Genomic DNA, 25,516 nt, shown 5'->3' with positions numbered 1-25,516 from the left:
GGGTAGTTTAGTGTTCCAGTTCAAAAATATGTGGCATTTTGATAAATGTTCACACGAGAGAAGTTGACTTCTAGAGTAAACTTAGGCATAGCACGGAGAGAACTGTCAGAACTAAACTGTTGTCACTCGGAGAGGGAAAGGATTAACTGTCCCTCCAATACTATGTAAACTAACTTATATAGGTAAGGAGAGACTCGGGAGAAGTAGGAATAAAGGAAACAGAAAGAATAACTAGGAATGAATGGGTGATGCTGACATTTCATACGGATATTAGTAGCTAAGTACAATGTCCGTGCGCTCGGCTTTTGACAAGCATTACACTCTGACACTCGATCAAGGCAACCGTCACTCACATTGATCAACTCCGCCAGCAACTAAGAATTGTGCTGTGAGCCACAGCACCAACACGAAAGCAGAAACATGACTCACCCTTATGTCATGTCAGCTCATGGGTTTATTAGGCCGTACAGGCCGCACACCCCTAAATCCACCTATTGGGTCAAAGGGGTTTGAATATCAGATGTAAAGCAAACTACTCCGAGTACTCACATACATGTTCTATTGCATTATAGGGTCAAGGGAGTTGAATATTGGATGCAAAGCAAATTATTCCGAGTACTCACTTCAAAATTACAGCTTAGAGAGCAGCAAGCATAAGACGTTTGGCAAGGCAAGTTGTCAGGCAAACAGTCTTGTTCGCCGAGAACAGCTGGTGCGGCATTAACAGACATAGATGCTGTCAAAGTAGCGACGACGACGAGGAAGGAGAAACGCATTGGTTGTGTGAGGTTTGAACACAGGATCTGGCAGGGAGGTCTTCGAATAACTCTGAGGGGAAGCAAGGTAGTTGACTAGCGCATATAAATAGCCGCGGCCAGGTGAATTGACACAAGACATGCTAACACATGTTGACACCGCACCACCATGATGCAGGTTACATTGATGCAGGATATGCTGGCACATATTGACGCCGCACCGCCAACGAACCACCATTCCAACGCGCGAATGGTGGTGGTTTGTGGTGGTGCCACGACATGAGAGTGGTCAATCAATGTTCAACGTACGTCTACGTCACTCGTGGTTCGATATGAGATGGTAATCCTAGGCGTAGTGAGTAATTACATACAATTGCTACGGAAACTACTTCTGCACTGAAAATGAGTGTACATGCCAAAGACAATGAGCGTCAGAACATGCTATTTGAAGGTTAGTACCTATTGCGCATCTAATGATACCATATGGCTAGGTAATTTCTGCAGGAAATGATATCTTGAAATCATTCAGGCCAAGAATGTAGAAATCCTGGCATCTGCTCGTCATATGATCGATACATCATTAATGTACCATATGAAGCTCTGCATGCAAGTAGACTATTATCAAAGGGCGATAATATGACACGCGGTTGATAGACTATTACATTTCATCATTATATTAGCATGTCATAGCCATGCAAAATTGTTTGTCATATCATGCTTCGTGAATCTCAGTGATTTGCAAAGGCCTTGTTTGCATGCGTCGACGTTCGCAAGCTCACGATCAGTTTGGAACGGTCATCTTACCAGCAAAACCCCACGCGCGCCTATTACATTGCAGGGTCAAAAGGTGTTGAATGTTGGATGCAAAGCAAACTACTCCGAATACTCACAATGGCTTGACAGTATCCACTGCAGCACTCATCACCATTGTCGCAAGGCCAGCGAGGTAGAAAACAACCTCGCCCGCCGATAATAGCCGGTGTGGCATTGACCGACATAGACGCTATCAAAGCAGCAACGACGACGAGAAAGGAGAAACGCATTGGTTGTATGACGTGATACGGGATCTGGCAGGGAGGTCCTGGAATAAAGTGGTTAATCAACTAGCGTATGTAAATTTATAACAATAAAAGTAGCACGGGCTACGCAGGACATAATAACACATGCTGACGGCACCACCACAAACCACCACCTATATGCAAGTTAAATTGATGCAGAACATGCTGGCACATATTGACGTGGCACCACCACAAACCCCCACGATGTCAAACACAAGGCTCGATATAATCGAAGTCGAAGTTCGTGCTGTATGCTGTTGCATTAAATATTGGCATCCGAAGGGAACCAAGGAGTTGCGATATGGAGATTCGAGAGTCGTGGCATACATAATGAATTAAAGGTTTGTGTACAAGTTGAAGGAGAGTGGTACGATGCAAATTGCAATGTAGAGACGCGTCGTAGATGGACGTGTTCGATCGTATTATATCGCACATACTCCGAGTCGTGCATGTTTTTGGTCTCGCGTGGTGGACATTTCCCTTCCACGGGTAATTCTCGTTGGAATGACTACATACCTAGATATATTCTTACGCTAGCGAAAAACCCCTCTCGTAGCATGCACCCAGTGATGTCATGCCTGAGGGTAGTTTAGCACGGCTGGCAACAACTCACAGGAAGCTCACAGTTCGATTGATAACTCCGCAGTCATAATTCGTCGAATCCGAATTTGATGATCTTGTTGGGCTTGCCAGTATTGATCTTCATGTTTCAGCGCATCGAGGTTGACTTTTTCGCAGGTGGTACCAGGCTGGCAGCTATTGACTCGGGTGATTCTCATCTTCGTGACCACAGATGGAGCACCGCTCGATGCTTGACGACGAGGAGCGACCATGATATGAGAGTGGTCAATCGATGTTCAACCTCCACGTCACTTGTGCAACTGGAGGTTCGGACATGGGATGATAATTGTAGGGGCACATACATAGTCATCCAAGTTCATCAGGAATCGTGTTAAGTAGCACAACTCACCAGCAGGCTCAGAACCCTAGTTGGATAGTACCACTACCAGCCCGCAGCGAGCTTATCACCGTTTCGCCATGGGTATCAAGGGCGATATAAGGGAGGGGTCTACGCATGCTGCACCAGAAGAGACCCAATTCGAAGATAGACAGGCTGGATTCTGGAAGAAACATGTGGAATAATGTAGCGCCCTGTAGAATATTTGCCACAACCATCAATAAACCAACACTAGGATAACACATCATGATGAGACGCACTTAAATTAAGACGACTTGAACCCACGGGTGCCCAACTTCCTCGACTCCGAACCAAATGCCACCGGTCTCAGTGATGAAGTGTCATCTGTGTAAGTTAGTCTGCACGGTGTTTCTCGTGAGTAATACTCTAACCTGTAAAGCTGACCACTCGCTTGCCGGCCCACAAAGATTTCCTGTGAATTTTCGGATAAGGTCGGAACAACACTTGCAAACGTAGTCCCGAAGCAATCTTGTGGGTTGTGATTGAGCTCCTGTAAAAAGGCATCGTCGTGAGCAAATTGTGCGGTTCGAATAGAACAGGCGTGTCGACTCACCAAATCGACTTTGCCCTTGACAAATAACCTGTCGGAATTCAAAGATTCCGGGAAGCTTCTCCGACATACATAATTCACGATCTGGTTGAGACACCAAGCGCCGACTATGTCTTCTGTCCCCAGCAAGAAGCAACAAATGCCAAAAATCGCGCCATGCCAGATGATGCGAGGTCATACCGACGCGCCGGTAAATGGTGTTGTGCACCTGCCGGGTGGCGGGCGGTGCATCATCACAAGTTCAAGGAACGGCCCACTTCGACTATGAGACATATAAAATGGTGCACAAATAGGGGAGGACTGGAGAGATGAGGTGTAGAATGCAACAGTGCAAATAGGATTATCTCCTAACTGCAACACCGTTGCAAGCGGAAGTGAATATAGGAAAATGAGGGTGTGGGACATCGAGACTGGGAAGCTCATCACCGAGTGGACAGCGCACTGTGTTGGAGTGCAGATGGTAATCGAGCCCACCTTAGGGACGTCCGTCGACTACCACTTCTTTTTGGTAACGTGCGTTGTCGGCAATCCTCCGCAAGGCACACTATCGATCCCCGTTGCTCTGCCCGCCACAGTTCTCTCACATTCTCACGCCAACACCGGTGAAGCAATCGAACTCCAGCAACGCCCAAGGCAATCTCTCTTTTCTCTTCGCGGTCTTGATGTCGTCGAATTTCCTACGTACAGGACAAATGGGTACGCCTTTCTTCCGGTGCATTTCCAATCAACATGGTTCAGCGATTTCCGTCCAGGCATTGTTTATTGCTCTGTGTCGTGACAATGCGAAATGAACACAACAGCAACAGCAAAGCCAATCCCAAGCCCAGGCGCCATCATCGCAATCTCTATCTGCCGCCGCCTCGACGTCCGCGACACATACTCCAGATACGAGTGCTACCACGCCCGATCCAGTACGCATGCAGTCACGTCCCTCTTCCATTGTGGGGTCGTCTCATGCTTTTTCTCTACTGTGCATCTCCTCCACACGCCAATGGTCATCGATCCCCAAGTATTTCATACTTTTTTTTTGTACTCTTATAATGTCTTTCGCCTATCCTATCAATCATTTTCGTTTAGAGTGTGTCTGTCACTTATGAAATCGGACAGTCGTATTGTCTCAACTTGATTCTTGATATGTAAGTTGAGTGTATGTTCTCCTGCGCCTTGTACTTACTACTTCGTACAGCTGGTTTGACGTGCGCTTACAACAGTCTCGTGGGTTGTAAAATTGCTATCGTGGGCTCGTCGTACAGTCGTCACATATGCACCACCATCCAATCGTACGTTACATATCTCCAGTATCATCCAAAGCGTTCAGGCCTTTTATTCTATGGTCTCCTCACACACAAAGATGCTCGTGACTAGAGAGTATAACATACCCCCTCAGACTTGATTGACCTGAATATCTGGCGGGTTTCGGCGGGGCACAACTTACGGATGGAAAACAGAAGCTCAATGAAAGCCAAGTGGAACGCGGGGCAGACCCAAACCCACAATAATGTCACAGTGCAAGCGATCGATTTAGCTGCATTTTACTTATGCGCTCGGCATTTACTGAATGGGGTGGATATACAATACAATATATGTGAGTTGTACCTCGCTTCATATTGTCGTGAGATCAATGACCATCTCAGTCTACTATGATGCTTGCTGTTGATATCAGCTTTCTCGCAGTCCCATCTGTCCAGACTCAAACGCCCGCGATCCTTCTAGCATATCTGTCTACCCTCAGCGCCTCAGGCTCGTTAGTGGTCTCGCCGATCTTGGCTGGTCAAGTTAATGACAACCGGCGAGGCTGCGCTGAAGATGCGGTAAGTTTCTTTTCCAATTGTTTGACCTGCATTCTTTACGTCCACAGGCGTCTTTCACGGTCAAAATATCACGTTCTATACTTAGCCTCGAAAGCCTCGCTCTCAAGCTCAGTCTGCCGCTTGCACTTCTGGTTTGGGGGTGCGATCCTGGTTAGATATTGACACGGGTCGATGGGCTCAATCTGTGACAGAATGGCGTTCTTTGCTGCTGCATTATTGACCGTGATTCTCCGCACTTCTGGTATTGTCACCCATGTATTTCATACGGTTTGGGCCCCAATATTCCTTCTAGCGACATGGCCCATCCTGGGTGCCAATGATATTCACATCTCTCGCTTGTGGTACTGGATCATAGAACGTACGGCCACCACCTCTTATGTTTAATTCACGTAGTCTGATTTACAATTGTATCGAGTGTTTAGGAAGGACAAGCCATGAAGAATGTGTCCAAGCGTAACAACCCTGATCAACTCCGCCAGAAACTAAGAATTGCGCTGTGAGCCACAGTGCCGACACGAAAGCAGAAAGATGACTCACCCTCGTGTCATATCAACTCGTCGGTATCTCAGGTCTACACCACGGTCCGGAGGACTATTACATTATAGGGTCAAAGGGGGTTGAATATTGGATGCTAAGCAAACTACTCCGAGTACTCGCAACCAAAATACAGTCTAGAGAGCAGTAATCACGATTCGAGTGGCAAGGCGAGAACTCAGCAGAACAGCCTCGCCCGCCGAGAACAGCTGGTGTGGCATCAACAGATATAGATGCCGTCAAAAGTAGCAATGACGACGAGGAAGGATAAACGCATTGGTTGTGTGAGGTAATACGGGATCTGGCAGGGAGGTCCTCGAATAACTCTGAAGTGAAGGAAGGTAGTTAACTAGCGCATATAAATATGATAGTGCGGGCCAGGTTAAATTGACGCGGCACCACCACGAACCACTACCTATAATGCAGGTGACATGGATGCGAGATAATAGATTATGCAGGACATGCAGTGTCAACATGTGCCAGCATGTACCGCGCTATTATATGCGCTAGTTAATTACCTTCATTTTCGAATATCATGCAAAGTGATAACAAAGCCGTTTGGATCCGACGCACGATGTTCGATATAAATCGGAGTCGAAGTCCGTGCTGTATGCTGTTGCATTATTGGCATCCGAAGGGAACCAGGTGTCGTAATATGGAAGATTCAAGAGTCGCAGGACACATAATGGGTAAGGATTTGTGTACAAGTTGAAAGAGAGCATGATGCAATGTAGGGACGCGTCGTAGATGGATGTCTGAGTTGTGTAATTTTGGTGATGACAGCCAAAGACCATCTACCTGCACGCAGCCGATAACACCACCGTCTGTCAGATTTATACAACAGAATTGTATTCTTCACAGTGGGTGACGTCTTTATTCTACGTCGTCTATAAACTCACTGGTCTGTCACAGGGTCAAGACGTAATCGAGGCGGCCCAAGAAAACCTGCAGTAGACTCCGCGAGTACTCGAGCAGAAGATCTCCAAGTAAATCGTTTGTCCCCGATGTACGCTGACCCGCCCAGCAACCTACAAGTCGAGGTGTTTGAACCAATGCCAGATGACGCAAGAAAAGTCATGCTAGCTACAAACATCGCAGAGACGTCGATTACCATCGAGGGTGTGGGCTTCGTTATCGATTCCGGGTTTGTCAAGCAAAATTCGTATATCCTTGCACCGGCATGCCTTCCTTGATCGTGGTTCCGGTACGTGATGACACATCGTGTTTGTGCTCACAACTCATCCAGTTCTGTGTTCAATAGTGTTCTCGAGGATCAGCCAACCAAAGAGCCGGTCAGCCAGGTCGTGCGGAGGAAGGCAAAGGCTCACAAAATTGGGTCGGCGGATGGCAGAGTTCCCTGTCGATCCCATGTTATCAAAACCAATCATTTCCATCGAGAAGTACCTGATGAGGTGCGGGCTCACACCTCGAAATAATGGATTGGCTCCGACGCTATCCCACCAGGCACTGACCATCGTATTATGGCCATACTTACCGAGTACTCATGTATATTTTACCGCCCCAAAGACAAGAAGGTGCACGCAGACTAAGTGCGTCAAAGCTTCGTCTGCGCAATGGAGACCAATTCACGTTGCTCAATGTCTGGGAGCAATGGGCCGACATGGAATTCTTCGCAACAATTCTGCTATGAGCAGTTTTGTAGTTCAAGAGTCTCAGTCTGGCACGGGATATTCGGGGTCGACTTGTAGGGCTTTGCGAACATGTTGAAGTCATCGTTCAGAATAACCCGAATGCGAATCGATAACAGCGTTTGTGCAGAAAGCTATCACGTCGGGATACTTTTCAACACTGTAAGTGAAGTTGTTTGGAGCCTGCGTATAGGTATGCTCATTTGATATCGATACTGCATTGTATGTGTTGTATGGTAGTACATTACGTTGCGATTTTGCATCGGAGTTGCTGGTGTGTTGCCTAGGATCATTGTCTTGTGGTCTGCCCAGGGACCTCATGCACATCTATTCGCCATCCCACCATATTACTGGCGCACCCTCAATCACAGAAAATTTCTCTTGAAATTAGGACAAGTTAAAATTTAGAATAGTACACACTGAACTTCAGAATCAGTATTTCCTCGGGTTGTCCTCGGATGCAATTTGGTTGCGGAGACGCCGGTTAAGCTTTGCATTTGAAAGCCCGCCGAAATTCCCCGATACAACATCGGAAGAACAACACTACCAACACACCTACCATGTTGTGCTCCTCGTTCCGTTCAGCAACCGCCTCCGTAGGTCTGGGACGGCGAGCAGCGTCTACCATCGCTCAAAAGTACTCCAAGGCTGTTTATTCGGCTGCTCTTTCGAAATCACCGCAGACACTCACCAAAGTCCAGTTGGAGCTGAACGCCATCTCTAATACCATCAAAGAGGTACCTGACCTCAAAGCGTTCGTCAGCAACCCGACGCTATCTGCCAAGGATCGCTCTGCGGGCCTCGCTGTCGTATATGCTCATGCAGAAAGCACTGGTCTGAAGAAGGAGCCTGTCTCCGACATAACTAAAAACTTGTTCGGTGTTCTGTCGGAGAATGGTAGACTTGGAGAGACACAGGGTGTTATCGAGGGTTTTAACGAGTTGGTCGCGAAATACAAGGGAGAATTAGAAGTGGTTGTCACGTCTGCCACTCCACTGCCCAAGGATTTGTCCTCCCGGCTGGAGACTATCCTCAAGCAGTCTCAGACAGCTCAACAAGCAAAGTCGCTGAAAATCACGAACAAGGTATTTTAATTTTGTTCATTATGCTTTCGAGTTGGTTCTCATGAATTTTAGGTCAACCCTTCGGTTCTCGGCGGTATTGTGGTCGATTTCGGCGATAAGAGCATCGACCTCAGTGTCTCGTCGCGTGTCAACAAGCTCAACAATGTTCTGCAGCGTATGTTTTACTTGTTTCTACTTGTTTGGTGGCTGATCTCTTGCACAGAATCCGTATAGATACGTGCATGCCTTAGTTGAGATTGCAGTTGGTCGGGATTCCACGACACGACAAAGGGGAGGAGGGCGTCGTCGAGTAACCTTTTTCTGACCTAGCCAACGCAATTTAACATAATCGTTTTCGTAGTGTGAAGCTATTGCACTGTCTTCAACGTTGCTTCAACTTGTGGTAGACCATTCATCAGAAGGAAGACAGTTGTTCCTTCTCAATAATGCTGGCAACTGTCAAATTATTTTTTCAAATATCTAGAGCTATACAAGAAACAGTCATTCCTACTGTACCTACCTGTGTACACGTGAATCTCGTGTATCATGGTTATCATCATGAAGCTCAGGTTTTTCCGAGCTTGAGTGCAAGGTGCCTGAGGCCTGAAGCTAGTCTCTTTAGCCAGACCAATCGAAGGACAGTACTGGTCGTCTATAGTCGTTCTCCCGAGTCCCAATGGACAGTTTTCAGCCGGATTATGTAGTCAAATCTCAAGGACGGTGGCAATGACTTTGGTGCGCAGCTTCTAAGTCACATCCTAGTGTGTTTGCTAAACAGCTTCGGCTCCAGTTTCCTTTGGCTATGTCTCCCGAACTCTGGCTAATGCTATTACACTACCGGAACCCGTGTAAAATTTCAAGCCTTTCGATAATTCTCTCTCACAATGAAGTCAACTGCTGGCACGAGCTGGCACGTCCGCATCTTCGCATGTAGGAGGTAGGTGTCAATAATATCTATCAAATTGATTAGATTGAGAGTGTCAGACTTTGAACGAGCGCAAGGATGCCCTCGAGCTTCAACGGCACCTTTATCCTTCCAATATGCGGTCAGCGCATTAAGAGTGGCTCTAACCCTGCAAGCTGCGGCAAAAAGCAGCCCCTCCTACGGCTGGGCGGTGGGGGCAAAGGAAGCTGTGCGGGGGCTCGGAGTCGTAATAGAGCACCATGCTTCTGCAGGCTTCTGCTGCGTCGACGGAGATACGTTTTCTCTGGAGTCTGGTGATTACTAGTACTGATTGGCCCGACCCCGGGGGTCTGGCATGGCCCATGGGAAAGCCAAACAAATGCCTTCGATAATCAAGTACTTTTGCTTTTCGTAATGGCGGTAGCATTTATTAAGATAGACACGTCTACTGGTCATCTCCGCAGTTTCATGACGGCCTTCACGCGGTGATATCTCTCTAGGGAACCCGAAGGGATATATAGTAAATTAGTACATAATATACTACGATCAAACTATTGCATTGCTGACAGAACTGCCTCAGTCAACAATGTCCTCTGACTCAGCGCAGGACATCACCCCACAACTTGACCTCGGGGACACGTTTGGGGCACTTTTTATCGCGGCTATTATTGCAGCACTGTTAGTCCACCATTTTCTCGCTAGTATGCGTCGTAACATCTCACGGAACAGTCTCTTTGGTGTGACAAATGTTCAAGCTTTCGTGTACTTTCAGACACATAGAGGCACAGGGACGACATTCTATAAGCTAGTCGTACGTCTATGTTATCTTCTTCTTAGTCGTATTCTTGAAGTCATTTTAGGTGATTTTTCTTTGGTAGGTATTACTTCGAGCTGCAATTATCGAGCATGTCAAAATCGTGCGCTGAAAATTCTAGGACACTCGATGCCCTGCACCTGGCCTTGATCGTCCATGGCATCTATTATTATCTGGTAATCAACTACGCGAACATCGCTGCGCTCCCAGAAATTGAATGGAGTTCCAAAGTGAGTTCCTACTTTGGCCCCCGAGTCGCCTCTACTAGCGTATTGATGGGCTCGTGTAGCTTCAGATCCCAATCGATGTAAGTTGCAATTCTTTAGCTCTGTGATCCGTCCCACACACGTACTCTACAGACGGTCATCGTTTGGGGGGTCAATTTGTAAGTTCGATGCGTACAATGTTATATGCAACATGCATGTCATGTTTTCTTTCTTCATAGCCTGTATGTTCAACGCATATGGATAGGTATTTGTTCCCCTATTAATGCATTTGCCAGACTAATGCGATGAACATAGTCAACAGGGGTCGATCAAGAACTCTCCCTATAACAGTGGTGGGTTTACAATTGATATTTATGTGTTGTGCCATTTCATTTCATCGACCCACTATCGCATAGGGCATAATCGTGGTCCTAGGTTTAGGTGAGTCTGTCATCTAGAAATGCTCCTCACTCGATCTTGAAAGTACCTTCAGGTACTGCCATCAGTGAGTGTTCAATAGCATTATTATGATATATTAGGTTGTCCTAACCCAATGACAGATTTCAATTGGGCAGCGTAAGTGAGACAGTGAACTAACTCTACAAAGTGCTGATAGCGAGAAGATATCGGTGCCACACGTACGCGGAGTTATTGAAAATCGAGTGGGCGAACTACTTGATGTTGGGCACAATTACTTCTCTCGATATCCTTATTGCATCATCGCTATGCTATCTCCTCACTACCTCTCGTACTGGGTTCACTAGGTAAGGAGCAGTCCTTTCCCTGTCGGGATCTGATATACAAACAGAGTACTTAGCACCGATTCCTTCGTAACGAGGCTCATGAGTTACACCATTAGTACCGGCTGTGTAACAAGGTATTCCTCCTCCACCTACTTCATTCCTTGACTAAAGTTTAGTATAGTATATCTTCATTGACAGCTATCATTACAGTGAAGTTCTAATTGTTGTGTTGTCTGTCTCGTCTCTGAGGGTCTTCCCGCAGTGCGCAGTGATGCCGAAGAACTTCGTTTTCCTTGGTGTTGAATTTTTGGTGGCGAAAAGTATGACCAAATTATTCTCTCAGGATAGTGCTAACAACTGGTACCCTTTCCAGTATACATAAACTCGTACATTGCACTTCTGAACGCACAATACTACACACAGGCCGAGTCAGACAATTTTCATTGTTCCGAACTCCATATCTCCAACGGCGTTTACCGTCCGGAACTGTGTCTCAGTGCGTCGCAAAGCGAGACCTTCACTGCATCCCGGAAGAATGCATTTAAACATCCTAGCGATGTGGTGCATCCTGCTCGATTCAAGGTTGGTAGTTGCGTTATTGTTAATAGACTCAGGGACTGAATGACACGCTTTACCACAGCGGTCGAGTGTGGTAACGATAGAAATGGATTCTTGCTCGACAGTGTGATGGATTAGCATGCATGGATTTTTGTCTGCTTGTATAACGAGATTGGACTCGCAATTTCTTCACGTTGCTTCAGCGTGTTATCTGTTTACTAGCAACTGTCATTTTTTTCAAACGTTCTGAGCTATAGGGAGAACAGTCGTTCCTTGTAATCGAGGTGCTGCACATTCTTGTGTGAATCTAGTTCATCTTGTCGAATTCTGTCGGTCCTGTTTGCTTCACCGCGACAAGCGGTGTTCGGCCAACGGGAGAAGACTCTTGCACATATATTGGCAGTGAGGTGATATCGTGGCATGCGAAGGGAGGCCCACTGCTGGTGTCGCTGGGAGCACTGCCGTGTGGCTAAATAAATGAGTGCAGGGTGCAAGGCACTGTGCATGATGAAGTCATCTGATGAGCGGAGAGACAAGGCACATGAGCACTTAGCTCCTCCCTCGCTCTGTTCTCTCTATGCCTCCTTCCTTGCCTCTCTTCATCTATCTGCAGATGCTTCAAGGTACCGTGCGCCGTTCAATTTTCCGTCGCTAAGTGAAGTTGCTGGCCAAAAGAAATTAAAGGGGCCTCTCTGGAATGGCAAGGTCATTAACATCAGGCTGGTGGCTCATTCCAATCCATAGGAAGTCGTGTATCTTGAATGACTTATATATATATTCCTGTAACCTGCAGGTACATGTGTAGTGGGTTAAACTCCTCTCATTCCCCACAACTGTGTGGTGTGAGAATTTATCGAGTCTCACAAGGTTTTATCTCGCGACAAGACGGAAGGCAATAATACATATATGCTCATCGATGCATCCATCACATCAACGAGAAAGAACTTATATCCACCGTCATCTCAATCGGCCGCTGTGGCTAAAGCGTGACATTCAGTAACTCGTCCATTACTAGCATTGCAACGCAACTACCAACCATGATGCATGACAGATTGGGCGCCACTTCATCGTCATGTTTGAACATGTTCTTCCGGGACCGGGATGCCTGGAGTTCCTCGCCCTGCAGCTCCGCATGGTAGACCGCGTGGCGCGTGCGGGATTCGGTGCATCAAGTCTTGCATGTTCTATCGAGTTAATACACATTCCTACGCGACCCATTAGTCACATAACTACTATAAGTAACGAAGTGCTTTCTATGTACACGGTCTCGTGACTTTGCTATTATTTATCTGGCAATCTGACTCTAGACCCCTCTTTAGCGACTCACCAACAGTACTTACTAGTAAACTTCTAATTGTGACGAGCCTTCCCTCACGTAGCCAAGAACTCAGAAATGATGGGTCGTTCCAAATAAAGTCCATATACTACCCTCCCTGCGAAGACCACCTCCTACATCCAGCTCCAATTCCAGCTCATGAACTTTGCAAATGTGTATCACATCGTTCAGCTCCCAGCCACGTTCACCTTTGCCAATCTGCACACGCACATGCATCGCGCAGAGGTGGTGTCGTATGTCGTCATGCATGACCCGAGCAGCGACCTGGCTGGCACGATGAAAGATGGGGTCGCAAGCCGACTTTGGGGGAGTTTTTGGGAGGTGAGGAAGAGGGACCTGGGGATAGGATATCGTGGAAGTTTGAGGGATGGCAACCCTATATATCATGTTGACCGGCATGTAAAGCGCCCCAACTACGATTTTGGCATGAGCTCTTCAGGAACCTTCGCGAACCTATCAATTATGTGCTGAGATGAACCGGGGTATTGACGCTTGCGATAACACAGAAACAGGCGTTCATGTTGATGCCAAGGTCCTAGTCACTTATATGTTTTCGCTGCTCTTGAAAGGGTAGACCTCCGATTCTGTAAAATTACACGGATACAATTACGCACAGCTGGTGCTTTCTATTAATGTCCCCTCGTCGTCTCACTGGTGCTGGAATGCTTTTCACTCGATAGTGACTTTGTTCTGATACGAGTTTAGAGTGGTAGAAGGACCCATGAAGACAACCTTGCCTTGTAGAATGCGACATAATCTTTGATATGTGATGCTTTGGTTTTTGGATCCGGATAGTACCTTGAAAGATAATTCCGTACAGTCCCTGACAGATGCTTGTACAGTAATCTCGACGTACCATGCGATATCTTTCACAGTGTCACCATGAATCTGTGCAGAATAGTACGATGCTGTCCTTCAGGGGGGGTTCCGTCAAAATAGGTTCAGCACTGAGAATCGACGGACGCTCACCCTTTCCAAGGACATTCAGTGCTGAGCACTCGGAGTTCAGTGGACATGTTACATTAATAATACTATATCCTTACCTTGTGTCCGAGGGAGCGAGGAATGATTTATTGACGGACGCAGGGGGGAAGTAGTAGTTGCCCTCCACCACGACAGGATTGGAGTCCTCGGCGAGTATTTCGTCTCTATAAGTTACTTTGACCATGTTTTATGGGCGCTATAATAAATAAGTAGTATTAGATGATGTTAAGTCTAGGTTGAGTCATACAGTTTCGCCACATGTCAATAGCAGGCACACCTCAATGTCAGGTGGTTTCTGCCTTATGCTCATTAGGATGCAAGATCCGAACCATTACTAGTGTCCTTGCTATCTCTTACCTGTAGATTGTAGTTGCTTTGTTGTGTCAGTGTCACTAGCGATTTTTTTTGACCTTTAACCGCCACCATCTGCTTTTTTCCCACGGTTCAACAGAACATGGGCGACGAGCCAGGAGGCAGTATAAGCATAGCTAGAAACCTTGACAAACGTATATCAGCAAGAACATATTCACAAGCAGCATCCCTTAGTAACACCAGACAACATATGAAGGAGTTCCAGCAACGTCGGGCGTGGGATGAATCAGAGCCCAACGATCCCCTCCCACCCCCAGAATTCCCATACAGACCAACCAATGCCAGCTACATGCCAATCACACCCACACGTAGAGGGTTAGGATACAAACGTAGACTGGAAACAACCACTTCTCCATTGGCCTCACCAAACACCGCGAGACAGACCAAACGCCGTCCTACAGAACACGTGGCTATGGTAAACAATGTAGCCCAACGCGAATACGACTCGGAAATGGAGACGGACATCTACAGTGAAACCCGTTCGGAGCAAGGATGGATCACTGACTTAAACCATCATCTTATCAAAGCCGCAGAGGCATTAGACAACATATCAATCCACGCTAAGTTCCCAGATAACATACTTACCGCTGCTCAAAGAATTACACAGGCCATCCTACCCCCTAAACCGGTTGAAACACCAAGAAACAATCCTGACGACATAATTCCGATCCTCAACCAACTCGTCAAAGATGTCCAGGAACTACGACAAGGCAACAAACCGGAAACCAGTCAAAACCCCCGTACTCAAATCGCAAATGGCCCCACCATAACTCCTACTCCGAAGACCAAGACAAACTCAACTAAGATAACAGAACAAGAGAACCGACGCCGAAACAACCCGTTAACCCGACACCACCCCTCTAGACTCATTCTCCACATCGAAACTCCTCCGGACCCTACACAACGCCAAAAAGACCGAGGATTAGTAGAAGCGATCAATGAAAGACTCAAGGAGGTCACGAAAGTTACGGTCAACGGCATAAAATGGAACACCAAAGGTAACTGTATCGTTATTACACATCCGGATTACACAGCAGATGACTTGCTTCCATTCAAAGACGCCTTCGCAGACTTAATTGTCGGAAACTCCAACTACGCAGCCACACCAGACAAGGAATGGTTCCGTGTTCTTCTCAACAGTGTAGACACAGGGAAGTCCGATGCCGAAGACATGATGGAATTCGAACCACGATCCGGAGCAGAAGTAATCTATGAGATGAAAACTAACAACCCCAGTGTACGCAACATCAACTTCACGGCAGAACCCTCGTGGATGGCGAAGCCGGAGACCCTTGAACACAAATACCACTCAACCATGCTGTTAACGGTCTCATCACAGGAAGAAATCGACTACCTTCTCAAACACGTCGGTGGAGTCTTCTTATATGGACGGTACGCCTCTTTCTCGCGCTTCCAAGATTTGAAACCTGTTCGTCAGTGCAACCGATGCTGGTCCTTCGACCATCATACGTCCAAATGTATTAACCCCCCCAAGTGTCGAGTATGTGCAGGCGACCACACTGAATCATTCCATACCTGCGATTTGTGCCCTAACACGGCCAAAGCACAAAAAGGATGTGATCACTCACCGATTAAATGCGCAAACTGTGGAGAAGCACACACGGCAGACTCAACCAAATGCCCCATTCATATACTAACCAAAGGATCTGCAAGAGACCCACGACCAAGTATCCAAGGGGGACGACGCGCACGTCGACCTCAAACTGCTAACAATCCAATAGCACCTCCAGAGACCCGGACTCCAACCCCACCATCAACATCCCAGAACCATATCGTAACGCCACAACCAATGAACGACAACAATATGGATGGATGGCAATGATAGTCCATACTAAACCCATAAAAATGATTCAACTCAACACTAACCGTTCAAATATAGTCTGCCACGCATTACTCAACAACGCCGTCCGTGATTATGACATCCTGCTCATAACGGAACCATGGTATGGTGACATCGGAAATAACACAAAGGGCCCAGCGTCGTTAACCGGATGGCAACCAATCCTACCATTACCGTCTGTTCCCCCGAATGTCATTCCTCGAGTCATGGCATACATCAAAAACAGACCTGACTTCATGGTTACCCTTCGTTCTGATCTCGCAATGGATGCTGACATACAAATTTTACAGATCAACCAAGGAACACATCCGCCTACAATACTTGTAAATATGTACAACCAGAAAGCAGGCGAGGATCCATTGAACTGGTCAGCAGACCGTCTTTTCAACATCGAACTACCAAACGGAATACCGGTCATCATCTCGGGAGATATGAACCTACACCACCCAATGTGGTCAAACACAGCTGAGAACCCCAATCCTCGTGCAGAAGCTTTCGTTGACTGGCTAACTGACCAGGGATTCATCATGCTAAACGAACGTGGGGCAACAACATACTTCGCACACGACGGTGAATCCTCGTCGGTCTTGGACCTAACATTCATCAACGACAGAGCATACGAACTCGACACGATCAAGGACTGGTCAATCGACTACGGTAAAGCCTACGGATCAGACCACGCAGCGCTCACATGGACACTAGACCATGAACGTGTCCCCATCGAGAATATCACGGCTCAACGATTCAATTGGAAAGATATCGATGAAGACACGATCAAAGCATGGAAAGGAGCGTTCATGAGAGAACTGACGGATAGAGAAGACGCATGGATACCGCTACGTGTTTCAACTCTTCCTAATATTGATGATATTGAAAGAGCTACCACAGCACTACAAGATGCACTGGTGCAAGCAACAGAAAGCTCGGTCCCCATCCGCAAATCTAGTGCACATGCGAAACCATGGTGGACTCCCGACCTCACGCAATCACTCAACCGCATTGCAGAAACTCGTGAAAGGGCTAGACAACATCTCATCGATACAGGTTTTGCTGACCACGACCTTATCCAACAGATCCGCCAACTACGCAATCAGTTCAAACGGAAGACACGCCTTGCTAAACGACAGTGGGCAAACGAGACTCTGGGAAAAGCCACTCCCGATGACGTCTGGAATTTCACTCGATGGCCCAAAGGGATAAGAAACTACCCCACGCCACCACTCAGACGAAACAACGGTCAAAACATGGCAATAACACATGAGGAAAAGTGTGCTACACTACGAGGTGAACTGTTCCAACCGCCCCCGAATCTAGACTTAGCTGCACCAGATTTAGAACAGGACCTCCCGGATGACATCCCATGGGAACCCATAACATATGCCGAAGTGAAGAATGGTATATACCGACCAAATCGCAAAAAAGCTCCTGGACCCAGCCAAATCAACTACATGGCTCTCCGATGGGCCTGGGAGGTTGCATCGGAATATATCTACTTACTAATCTCACGCTGCGCAAATGTAGGCTACCATCCCATCGCCTGGCGACGCACAATCGCAGTAGCCCTGCGCAAGCCCCGAAAACCAGACTATTCGAACCCGAGAGCCTATAGACTAATCCAGCTAGAGGAATGTCTTGGAAAAGTCCTCGAAAGCGTACAGGCAAGTAGATTAGCATATCTCACAGCAAAATATCTGCTGGTACCTTCTTCACAGTTCGGAGGCCGCCCAGGAAGCTCCACAGTCGACGCAGCCCTATCATTCGTTCATGATATCGAAGCAGCCCGTAATCACGGACTTGTCACGTCGTGCATCACATTCGACATCAAAGGATACTTCGACTTCGTCAATCATACACGGCTACTCCGAATACTTCGGGACAAGCACCTACCGCTCCCTATGGTAAAGTGGGTGAAATCCTTCCTCAGCGAACGACAAGCAGCAATCTGCCTGGACGGAGTACTGTCACCATCGGAACCAGTCGAAAACGGTATACCTCAAGGATCCCCAATATCACCGGCCCTTTCGATTATCTGCACAAGCCCACTAAACGAAGCCTACAATGCGAAAACTCGAGCTCGTGAATTACGCCCGGACAAAGCCACACCGACCACATTAGCATGCTACATCGATGATGGAAACTTATATGTCTCCTCTCCATCCTTGGAGAACAATGTCGCAATACTCCGGGAGGAGTTCATTTTTGTGAACAATTGGCTTCGCGAAGCTGGACTGATGGCGGAAATTGACAAATCTGAGCTCATCCATTTCACATGGCGTCGTGCACCGGATCGACCACCTATCCTGCTGCCTAGTGACGAAGGACAGGTGACAATTAACCCCCGTGACTGTATCAAATGGCTTGGTATATATTTCGACTCTAAACTCTCTTTTCGCAGGAATGTATGTGAACTGGCAGGCAAAGCGGAAAATATCGCCCAAGGACTACAAATGCTTGCAAATACGGTAAGAGGTCTCTCGCAATCACTATTGAGAACTGTATACTCGGCTTGTGTCCGCAGTGTAATGACATACGCAAGCCCCGTTTGGTGGACGGGCGTGAAAACCCATGCAAACATGCTTACCCGCGTCCAAAACAAATCCCTTAGACATATCTGTGCCGCTTTCCGAACCACCCCAATAAAGGCCCTAGAAATAGAGACATCAATCCCCCCCATCAACCTCTTCCTCGAACACGCAAACGATAACGCCGCCACTCGACTACTCAAACTCCCCTCGTTCAACCCAATCCTACAGAGACTTGATCAACCCTGGCGACAATTTAACCTCGCTGACCCCCCACCCGCTCTTCCCACCGACAAATACCGTCCTCGCAGCCGCAAACCACCAAAATCGACCAGACTCACCCGTCTGTCAAAACGAGCATCCCCGAACGCGGAACGCATCAACATATTTGCGCTGCCACCTTGGGCAAACACGAAGGAAACGTACCGCGGCCGCCTAACGATCTCGGACAAGCAAAGAGGAGGCAAGAAAGAAGCCGCCAAAGCGCACATACAAACCGCTCGTAATCTACGAACGGAGGACACGCACCTTCTCGTTTACTCAGACGGATCGAAACAATCAGTCAGAGAGGAGGAAAGAGCTGGAGCAGGATGGGCCGGCTATCACAGAGGAAGAGAAGTCTTCTGGGGTCAGGAAGGAATGGGTCCCAAAGCAGAGGTGTATGATGCAGAGATGGTAGCGCTCCTTCGAGCAATATCGCGAGCTATCAGCTTCGCGCAAAATTCCCAGGTGACCCATTTACATTTCTACGTCGATAACAACTCTGTGGTGCAGGCTGCATATGCAGCTGCACCCGGACCCTCACAATACATTGCATTACAGATCAGACGCTCGATCGAAGACTACCTAACCACATCCCCCCTCCATCATGTCCAAATTGCATGGATCCCAGGACATCACAACATCATCGGCAACGAACGTGCCGACGAGCTTGCAAAAGAAGCCACTGGACGTAACGACTCGTACCACTCGACCTATGCAAATGCGCGCCGAAGAAACAAGGAAGGGATCTTGCAGAAATGGACAGAGAGTTGGAATAGAGACGTGGCAGCACAGACTGGACGCTTCGCTCTCGCAAATCGACTCCCACCAACGCTCAAACCCCGCCAACATTTCACTCACACTCCTCGAGAAGTATACGGCCGTCTTATACAATGCCGCACAGGACACGGATTCATGGGAGAATACTACGCTGCATTCGTTCCAACCGAACCCACCCTCTGCCCATGTGGAGAACCACGTCAAACACGAGAACATATCATACGTGACTGCCCACTATTTGCGCGACAACGCATCCATCTGCGTGAGGTATCACACAACATCATACTCAACGAAATTTTGGGTACGGAGAAGGGCATAAAGGCACTAGCGAAGTTTATTCAAGAATCCAGCGCATTCAAGAAGGTCGCACTGGAACGAGAAGGAGACTGGGAAGAAAGGAGAGGGACAGAAGCCTGAGTAAGGGCAAAGAAGGAAGTGACGAGGGAAGGAGGAGACGAGGAGAGATCAGAAGGAGGAGGAAGGAGAGAAAGTGTATCATATTATACTAAGCCTGGACACCAAACGAGCCCACACGCACACCAAAACTCATCAAACGCGGACCGCTTGGCTATTCGTACTATACCTACATCCCTCACCCTGTTACAACACTCCCCAGCACAGCCCTAACAGGGCACCGCGTCTTAACAGCTCACTTTGTTTGTTGCGGTATATAAATATAGAATTTCTCTCTCTCTCTCTCTCAGTGTCACTAGCAGGATCAAAATCGGAACGTGTCGTAGGGACAAGTAGATGGCTCGGCAAAACCCGGGTGTGCATGGCGTCGGCTTATAGTTGGGGCAATAAACATTGGGTTGGTCAGACTTCTGCCATCAGTATATAGTCGGTCACGCCAGCATAAAGCAATAACGCTCGAGCGTCCCCCTTCGCGGGGAAGAGATATGCAGTCGCGAAAATCAAGATGGACTGCACACAGCATGATCGGTGCGCTATTACTGCTGCATACGACCTCATTTTCTGAGCAAAGTCGGCTTTCCGCATACAGCTGGCGCCGGAGGAGGTTTCGTCGCCAGCGTTGCGACCTGTCCGCTCGACGTCGTCAAGACCAAGCTACAAGCTCAGCGTAAAGTCCAAGGACAGCAGGGTTATCAAGGGGTCCTTGGTTCGTTATCCGGCCCCTTCATATCCGTTCTCATATCGCTTATCATTCCTGACTCTACCTCATAGACATTGTGAAAACGATCCTCAAACATGATGGCATACGTGGCATGTACCGTGGTCTTGGCCCCACAATCTTGGGGTACCTCCCAACATGGGCCATCTACTTTGCGGTGTATGACGGGATTAAGACGCGCTTTGGAGAACCTCCGCTAGGCCTAGTGCAAAAGCATGACCGAATATACCCCGCTGCACAACCTAAGGGATATCAGCCCGCCATGCGCGACCACCCATGGACCCTCCACATCCTCTCTGCTATGATCGCCGGCGCTGCTAGCACAACCTGCACCAACCCACTATGGGTCATCAAAACCCGTTTCATGGTGCGAGTCTCTATCTCGATATCATGCACTTGGAACCAAATTCACGAGCTTTCATCCCTGGTTCATGCATACAATAGACACAATCAAGACGAGAAGTTAGATATCGACATACTTTCGATGCAGCCTTGACAATATACCGCACAGAGGGCATCCGCGCGTTCTACCGCGGACTCCTACCCAGCCTCTTGGGAATAACTCATGTAGCCGTCCAGTTTCCTCTATACGAAAAACTCAAGATGTGGGCGCGTGAGTGGCAGCTACCTATTCTGCATCGCTTTCATGACCATCTCAAAAATAAACGTAGAGGGTGACTCCGATGAGCCACTACGAAGCGATACGATATTGCTATGTTCTGGTGTAGCGAAGATGACTGCGTCCATCGCGACGTATCCACATGAGGTTGTACGCACACGGCTGCAGACGCTCCGATTACCAATAGCTGAGGATACATCCTCGGACGGCATGGTTAAAACGCATGCACGCCGCGGAATCATTGATACGACACGCAAGATCATCCAGAAAGAGGGCTGGACGGGGCTCTATAAAGGTCTGTCAGTCAACCTGTTCCGAACAGTGCCGAACAGTGCGGTTACACTTTTGACGTACGTCAAATGCCCATAGCTCGTTTCCACTTTCATTGACATAATTGCCAGTTATGAACTGCTTATGCGTCACCTTACGGCTCAACAATAAGACATAATTGTACCCATCGCGCGATCACATATAAGCACTCACCCACTCACCCCCCGAGGACAGTACTTTTTGAATACGACGAGTCCAACACTGCATTTAGAAAGACTCGTTCACGTATAGATAACCTGGTGTATAGTATCATCACGGGTGTATTCCTATTTATCTCCCCTACCAGTCGCCCTCCTTCGCGCTGTTCCTGCGGTTGCAGTAATACATGTGCTATAATTGACACTAATTGGCCAGGGGTACATAGCCCTGGGCGTCCAATTTGAAGATGGCCTATCATTCTCGTCAATATCGTTCGTTGCCAGCGAACGGAGTTCTATTATACCGTGGATTTTTACGCCCCATCGTCAGAGATTGCCAGCTAAGTCAAACCCAACGTTCTATTTTAGGTATACCCTTTGCCCGGCGTGTGCATGCGAAGAGCAGCAAACGTACGTTGTTCCAGCTTCCAACCGGGTGTTTTTCGGGAAAAAAAAGAGCTTGTACGGCTTAGAGCCTCAGGCCTCAACGTCAACACCAAAGAAATCAAGCCCAGACCCCGATCCAGTCCCAATGATAGAAACGTCCGTCTCCCTTCCAGATGCAAATCGGACATCCCGTACTTCGCTTGCGATCGTTTCATCGTCATCATTATTAAAGGAGAATCTGTCTAGTCGTATGGTAACCCAGACGGCATATACGGTCAACAAGGTTTTGGCACGAGCAAAAAAAACAAATGGGAATTCGAGGACCGTAAAGATATATGAAAAAGCGTTCGGGGAGTTAAAAAATCCAAGTGCGCGTCCGTCTTCCCTAGGTAAGGGAGCGTCCGTCCCAGCTCGCATGGTCCACATGCATGCCGAAGTTTGGTTGTTGAAAAAGAACGTGAGCAGTTTGACGAGGAGGCATGTGGTTCGCGGGCGACATACGGGCAGGGGTGGGAAGACATAATGACAAGTATATGCAACAACGGTGGTGGATGCCGTGTGTGGGTGCAAGGAATGATAGGACGGTGTCCGTGGGGAAATACGGTGGCAAGGATTGGGAGTAGTAGAGCAGGGCAAGGGGGGTGGGGTCCGAATGAAAAGTAAAGTGCAACTACCAGAAATCACCGCGAACCACAATGCCAACGGAAGAATGGTAAAAAAGTAGCCTTGCAATGAAGGAAGAAGGTACGAAGAGGGTGGTGGGTGGTGGGTGGAAAAGCGGAGACTAGAGAAGTGGACTTATGCGGGTCAGAAGGGCAAGTAGAGGGGCAAACTACACGGTGATGAAGGGGTGACAACAACGTGAAGACTGCAACAGGTATCCGAGAAAATATACAACCAACGTTGAGAAGCCGAAAGTAAAATAAAATAAAATAAAGCGCACAAGAAATCCTAGTGATCTTGCACTGTGTCACCAGCCTCGCTCAGAGTTTCCACTCTAACTCCTCGTGATGAGCTAACACTACGTATATCCCGCCCTTCTTCTGCCAATTCACGATTCATGATCGCATCATCCCTGTGTTCCTCGGCCTCCTCGACAGGGGGCCCTGCAAAATCAGGTTTGCGTAGTGCCTTCCTAAATGCATCCGCCATGATGGCTGCATCGGCTCCTGAAAATGGGCCGGTGTCACCTGCCGAGTGTGTCCGTGAGACATCAGATGCACCATCCGGAGATACGATAGATGCAGGACGATGTTGTTCTGACGATGTCCGGCCTGCCACCGCACCCACCAAACCAGCACCCAACAACGGTAGTTGAGGAGAGTTGGAGTTCTGGGCGTTAGCCATCATCGGAGACGAAGAACCCATGGACCCTCGATTCGAGAGCTGCTCACGTCTTCGTAGGCGGCGCATAATTAACCAAACTAAGACGCCCCCGGCTGCGATGGCGAGAAATCCCAGTACCACAATAACTGCTATTGCCCAATGAGGAAAACCTGCATTTGCGTTGTTTGATTGAACACTTCCCGATGGAGTTGACGACGATATCCCAGATGACGATCCATGTAAGCTAGATGCCAACGCAGATGATGATGATGCGGCGGCGAGGGATGACGACGCGGCGGCTGCAGATGACGAAGATTGCATGGAAGAAACAACAGCATCTAAATACGTGGTTTCTTCACAAACATGTTAGTGGAGGCGTAAACTGTTGCGCGACAGGAACGCACGAATAGCTGTGAACGTGGGATTGGTGGTCTGAGAGCCATCCAGGCCATTCTGATTGGTCACAATCCAATAAAATGGATATGAGAAATTCTGCCCTGGCGTCCACGAATTGCCTTTGTCTCCGAACCAGGTATCGTCTACTTCCGTACTATTCTCGCCGGCGTTACCAGTTGGATTCGTTGTAGTGTAATTGAAGATGGGTTCGTTCGTATCGGCATTAAACAAGTATATTTGGACGATGTTGAGCTGCGTGAGTTGCGGCCGTCTGCTATTCCCTGCGATGATGTCAATTTCAACAGAGGGAAGATGAAACGTTGAAATACTCACAAACAAGGGCTGCCCAGTCATGCTGATACACGATTTCACCTGCTTCTGGATAGCAAGTCACCTGACTATTATCAGCGTATAGTTCACATGTAGTCTTGGCGGCCTCTGGCACAACAAAGACAAGAGGTTAGCATAGGATACGAATAATGAGGGAGACACGACTGCTCGCGTCCGGGACCTCGCATAACTATATTGTACACGCACGGACAGCACTATAGTTCGAGATGGTGGTTCCTTGTCTCTTTTCCAGCGATGGGTACCAAGACGATCCCACATTAGGTTCCCTCTTTCGTTTTGATGGCGATGGTGGAGGTGTCACAGCTGGCCAAGGGGAGTTCTGGGATGGGTTAGGAACCATTGCAGCAGGAATGTGATCGCAGAAGAAGATAGAGTTGCAGATTTTGAATGAAAACCTGAGATGTAACCGCCCGTTTCTTCAAGAAGGGACAGAAGGAAAGTGTTGGTATGACTGGGACGAGGTGAGATATATTATGGTTGCTTTATGACCTTGAATCTTGGGGGGAACGGTCCAACTAACAAGGAAGCGGGAATATATGTCCTTGACGACGTCGAGGGCGACGACGACGATGGGTTCGACGACGACAGCAGCGACAGGAATGACGCAGGGGACGACGAGCAGGGAATGAACAGAGCCAAGGTTCTGTAGTGAGCGTTGCAAAAGGTGAGTGTGCTGAATTCTCAAAGACCCTGAATACCCCGACTTACATAATAATTATACGTTTCCTTTGTTCGCGCACGGCTCTAGTTGTCCGCGCGTTTTGGGAATCAGCCTCGCGTTATTCATAACATAATAAAATCTAATTCCCTCGGTGAAGTTACACTGAAACCCACAGCCAGACCTTCATTTATGCTTCTTAGTTCATCAAGATGTCATCCATGTCATGACTCATCGTGTCAAAAAAGTTTGTAGTTTCATAGCGCCGGTGATCATGGCCATCACATGGAAATAGGTATACCGCAGTCTCCTGGGGATTAGCACAGCTCAGAGGGAGAGACCTTGCAACTCAAATCATACGGCAGAGGGTCCAATTGGCTGCTATATGTATATCAAGGCACAAAAATTCCTCGAGTACTCGTTCACAGAGATTAATTTG

The 25,516-nt window shown here is 47.9% G+C and overlaps 10 protein-coding genes across 10 annotated transcripts; 5 read left to right on the top strand and 5 right to left on the bottom strand.

The window, feature by feature from the left end:
- Positions 1-1,543: 1,543 nt before the first annotated feature.
- On the bottom strand, positions 1,544-1,834 carry EDB91DRAFT_1150311 (uncharacterized protein). Its single transcript, XM_041319394.1, has one exon. The coding sequence runs from the start codon at positions 1,796-1,798 to the stop codon at positions 1,583-1,585; it is 216 nt and encodes a 71-aa protein (XP_041174182.1). The 5' UTR covers positions 1,799-1,834; the 3' UTR covers positions 1,544-1,582.
- Positions 1,835-2,700: 866 nt separating this feature from the next.
- EDB91DRAFT_1150304 (uncharacterized protein) lies at positions 2,701-3,269 on the bottom strand. Its single transcript, XM_041319393.1, has one exon. It carries the CDS (start codon positions 3,017-3,019, stop codon positions 2,792-2,794), a length of 228 nt encoding a protein of 75 aa, XP_041174181.1. The 5' UTR covers positions 3,020-3,269; the 3' UTR covers positions 2,701-2,791.
- Positions 3,270-4,866: 1,597 nt separating this feature from the next.
- Positions 4,867-6,015, top strand: EDB91DRAFT_1348925 (uncharacterized protein). Its single transcript, XM_041325995.1, has 4 exons — positions 4,867-4,927; positions 4,977-5,153; positions 5,201-5,288; positions 5,326-6,015. Exons 1-4 carry the CDS (start codon positions 4,901-4,903, stop codon positions 5,535-5,537), a joined length of 504 nt encoding a protein of 167 aa, XP_041174179.1. The 5' UTR covers positions 4,867-4,900; the 3' UTR covers positions 5,538-6,015.
- EDB91DRAFT_1150295 (uncharacterized protein) lies at positions 5,257-5,987 on the bottom strand (the record flags this gene model as incomplete). The annotated part of the gene is given in 4 exon segments (XM_041319392.1): positions 5,257-5,288; positions 5,326-5,329; positions 5,345-5,511; positions 5,748-5,987. A coding segment is annotated over 1 exon segment (240 nt), but the record flags the coding sequence as incomplete, so codon positions are not given.
- Positions 6,016-6,576: 561 nt separating the features above from the next.
- EDB91DRAFT_654139 (uncharacterized protein) lies at positions 6,577-6,992 on the top strand. The gene is made up of 2 exons (XM_041328001.1): positions 6,577-6,891; positions 6,949-6,992. The coding sequence occupies exon 1, from the start codon at positions 6,692-6,694 to the stop codon at positions 6,878-6,880; it is 189 nt and encodes a 62-aa protein (XP_041174178.1). The 5' UTR covers positions 6,577-6,691; the 3' UTR covers positions 6,881-6,891; positions 6,949-6,992.
- A 791-nt stretch (positions 6,993-7,783) lies between these two features.
- On the top strand, positions 7,784-8,968 carry EDB91DRAFT_654270 (OSCP, subunit 5 of the stator stalk of mitochondrial F1F0 ATP synthase). Its single transcript, XM_041328002.1, has 2 exons — positions 7,784-8,421; positions 8,473-8,968. Exons 1-2 carry the CDS (start codon positions 7,897-7,899, stop codon positions 8,632-8,634), a joined length of 687 nt encoding a protein of 228 aa, XP_041174177.1. The 5' UTR covers positions 7,784-7,896; the 3' UTR covers positions 8,635-8,968.
- An 888-nt stretch (positions 8,969-9,856) lies between these two features.
- Positions 9,857-11,929, top strand: EDB91DRAFT_653903 (uncharacterized protein). The gene is made up of 17 exons (XM_041328000.1): positions 9,857-9,982; positions 10,034-10,115; positions 10,165-10,178; positions 10,240-10,348; positions 10,408-10,425; positions 10,478-10,503; positions 10,564-10,589; positions 10,640-10,677; positions 10,741-10,765; positions 10,818-10,829; positions 10,885-10,900; positions 10,948-11,088; positions 11,142-11,201; positions 11,249-11,276; positions 11,330-11,387; positions 11,441-11,649; positions 11,708-11,929. Exons 1-17 carry the CDS (start codon positions 9,891-9,893, stop codon positions 11,753-11,755), a joined length of 1,002 nt encoding a protein of 333 aa, XP_041174176.1. The 5' UTR covers positions 9,857-9,890; the 3' UTR covers positions 11,756-11,929.
- A 1,733-nt stretch (positions 11,930-13,662) lies between these two features.
- EDB91DRAFT_1057712 (DUF427-domain-containing protein) lies at positions 13,663-14,129 on the bottom strand (the record flags this gene model as incomplete). The annotated part of the gene is made up of 4 exons (XM_041314103.1): positions 13,663-13,759; positions 13,818-13,874; positions 13,931-13,951; positions 14,005-14,129. The coding sequence occupies 4 exons, from the start codon at positions 14,127-14,129 to the stop codon at positions 13,663-13,665; spliced, it is 300 nt and encodes a 99-aa protein (XP_041174175.1).
- Positions 14,130-20,640: 6,511 nt separating this feature from the next.
- On the top strand, positions 20,641-21,933 carry EDB91DRAFT_1057701 (mitochondrial NAD transporter; the record flags this gene model as incomplete). Its single annotated transcript, XM_041314101.1, has 6 exons — positions 20,641-20,683; positions 20,745-20,861; positions 20,927-21,240; positions 21,318-21,486; positions 21,545-21,842; positions 21,894-21,933. 6 exons carry the CDS (start codon positions 20,641-20,643, stop codon positions 21,931-21,933), a joined length of 981 nt encoding a protein of 326 aa, XP_041174174.1.
- Positions 21,934-23,083: 1,150 nt separating this feature from the next.
- On the bottom strand, positions 23,084-24,914 carry EDB91DRAFT_653631 (uncharacterized protein). The gene is made up of 4 exons (XM_041327999.1): positions 24,606-24,914; positions 24,402-24,506; positions 24,077-24,349; positions 23,084-24,025 (listed from the first exon to the last, which is right to left on the bottom strand). The coding sequence occupies exons 1-4, from the start codon at positions 24,757-24,759 to the stop codon at positions 23,298-23,300; spliced, it is 1,260 nt and encodes a 419-aa protein (XP_041174173.1). The 5' UTR covers positions 24,760-24,914; the 3' UTR covers positions 23,084-23,297.
- Between the last annotated feature and the right edge of the window lie 602 nt (positions 24,915-25,516).

Source organism: Suillus paluster (assembly GCF_016628075.1).
Source record: "Suillus paluster strain FC165 chromosome Unknown EDB91scaffold_55, whole genome shotgun sequence".
In the NCBI taxonomy this organism is placed as follows: Eukaryota; Fungi; Basidiomycota; class Agaricomycetes; order Boletales; family Suillaceae; genus Suillus; species Suillus paluster.
Note: the sequence above shows the minus strand (reverse complement) of the source record. Positions and strands in the feature narration are given on the sequence as shown.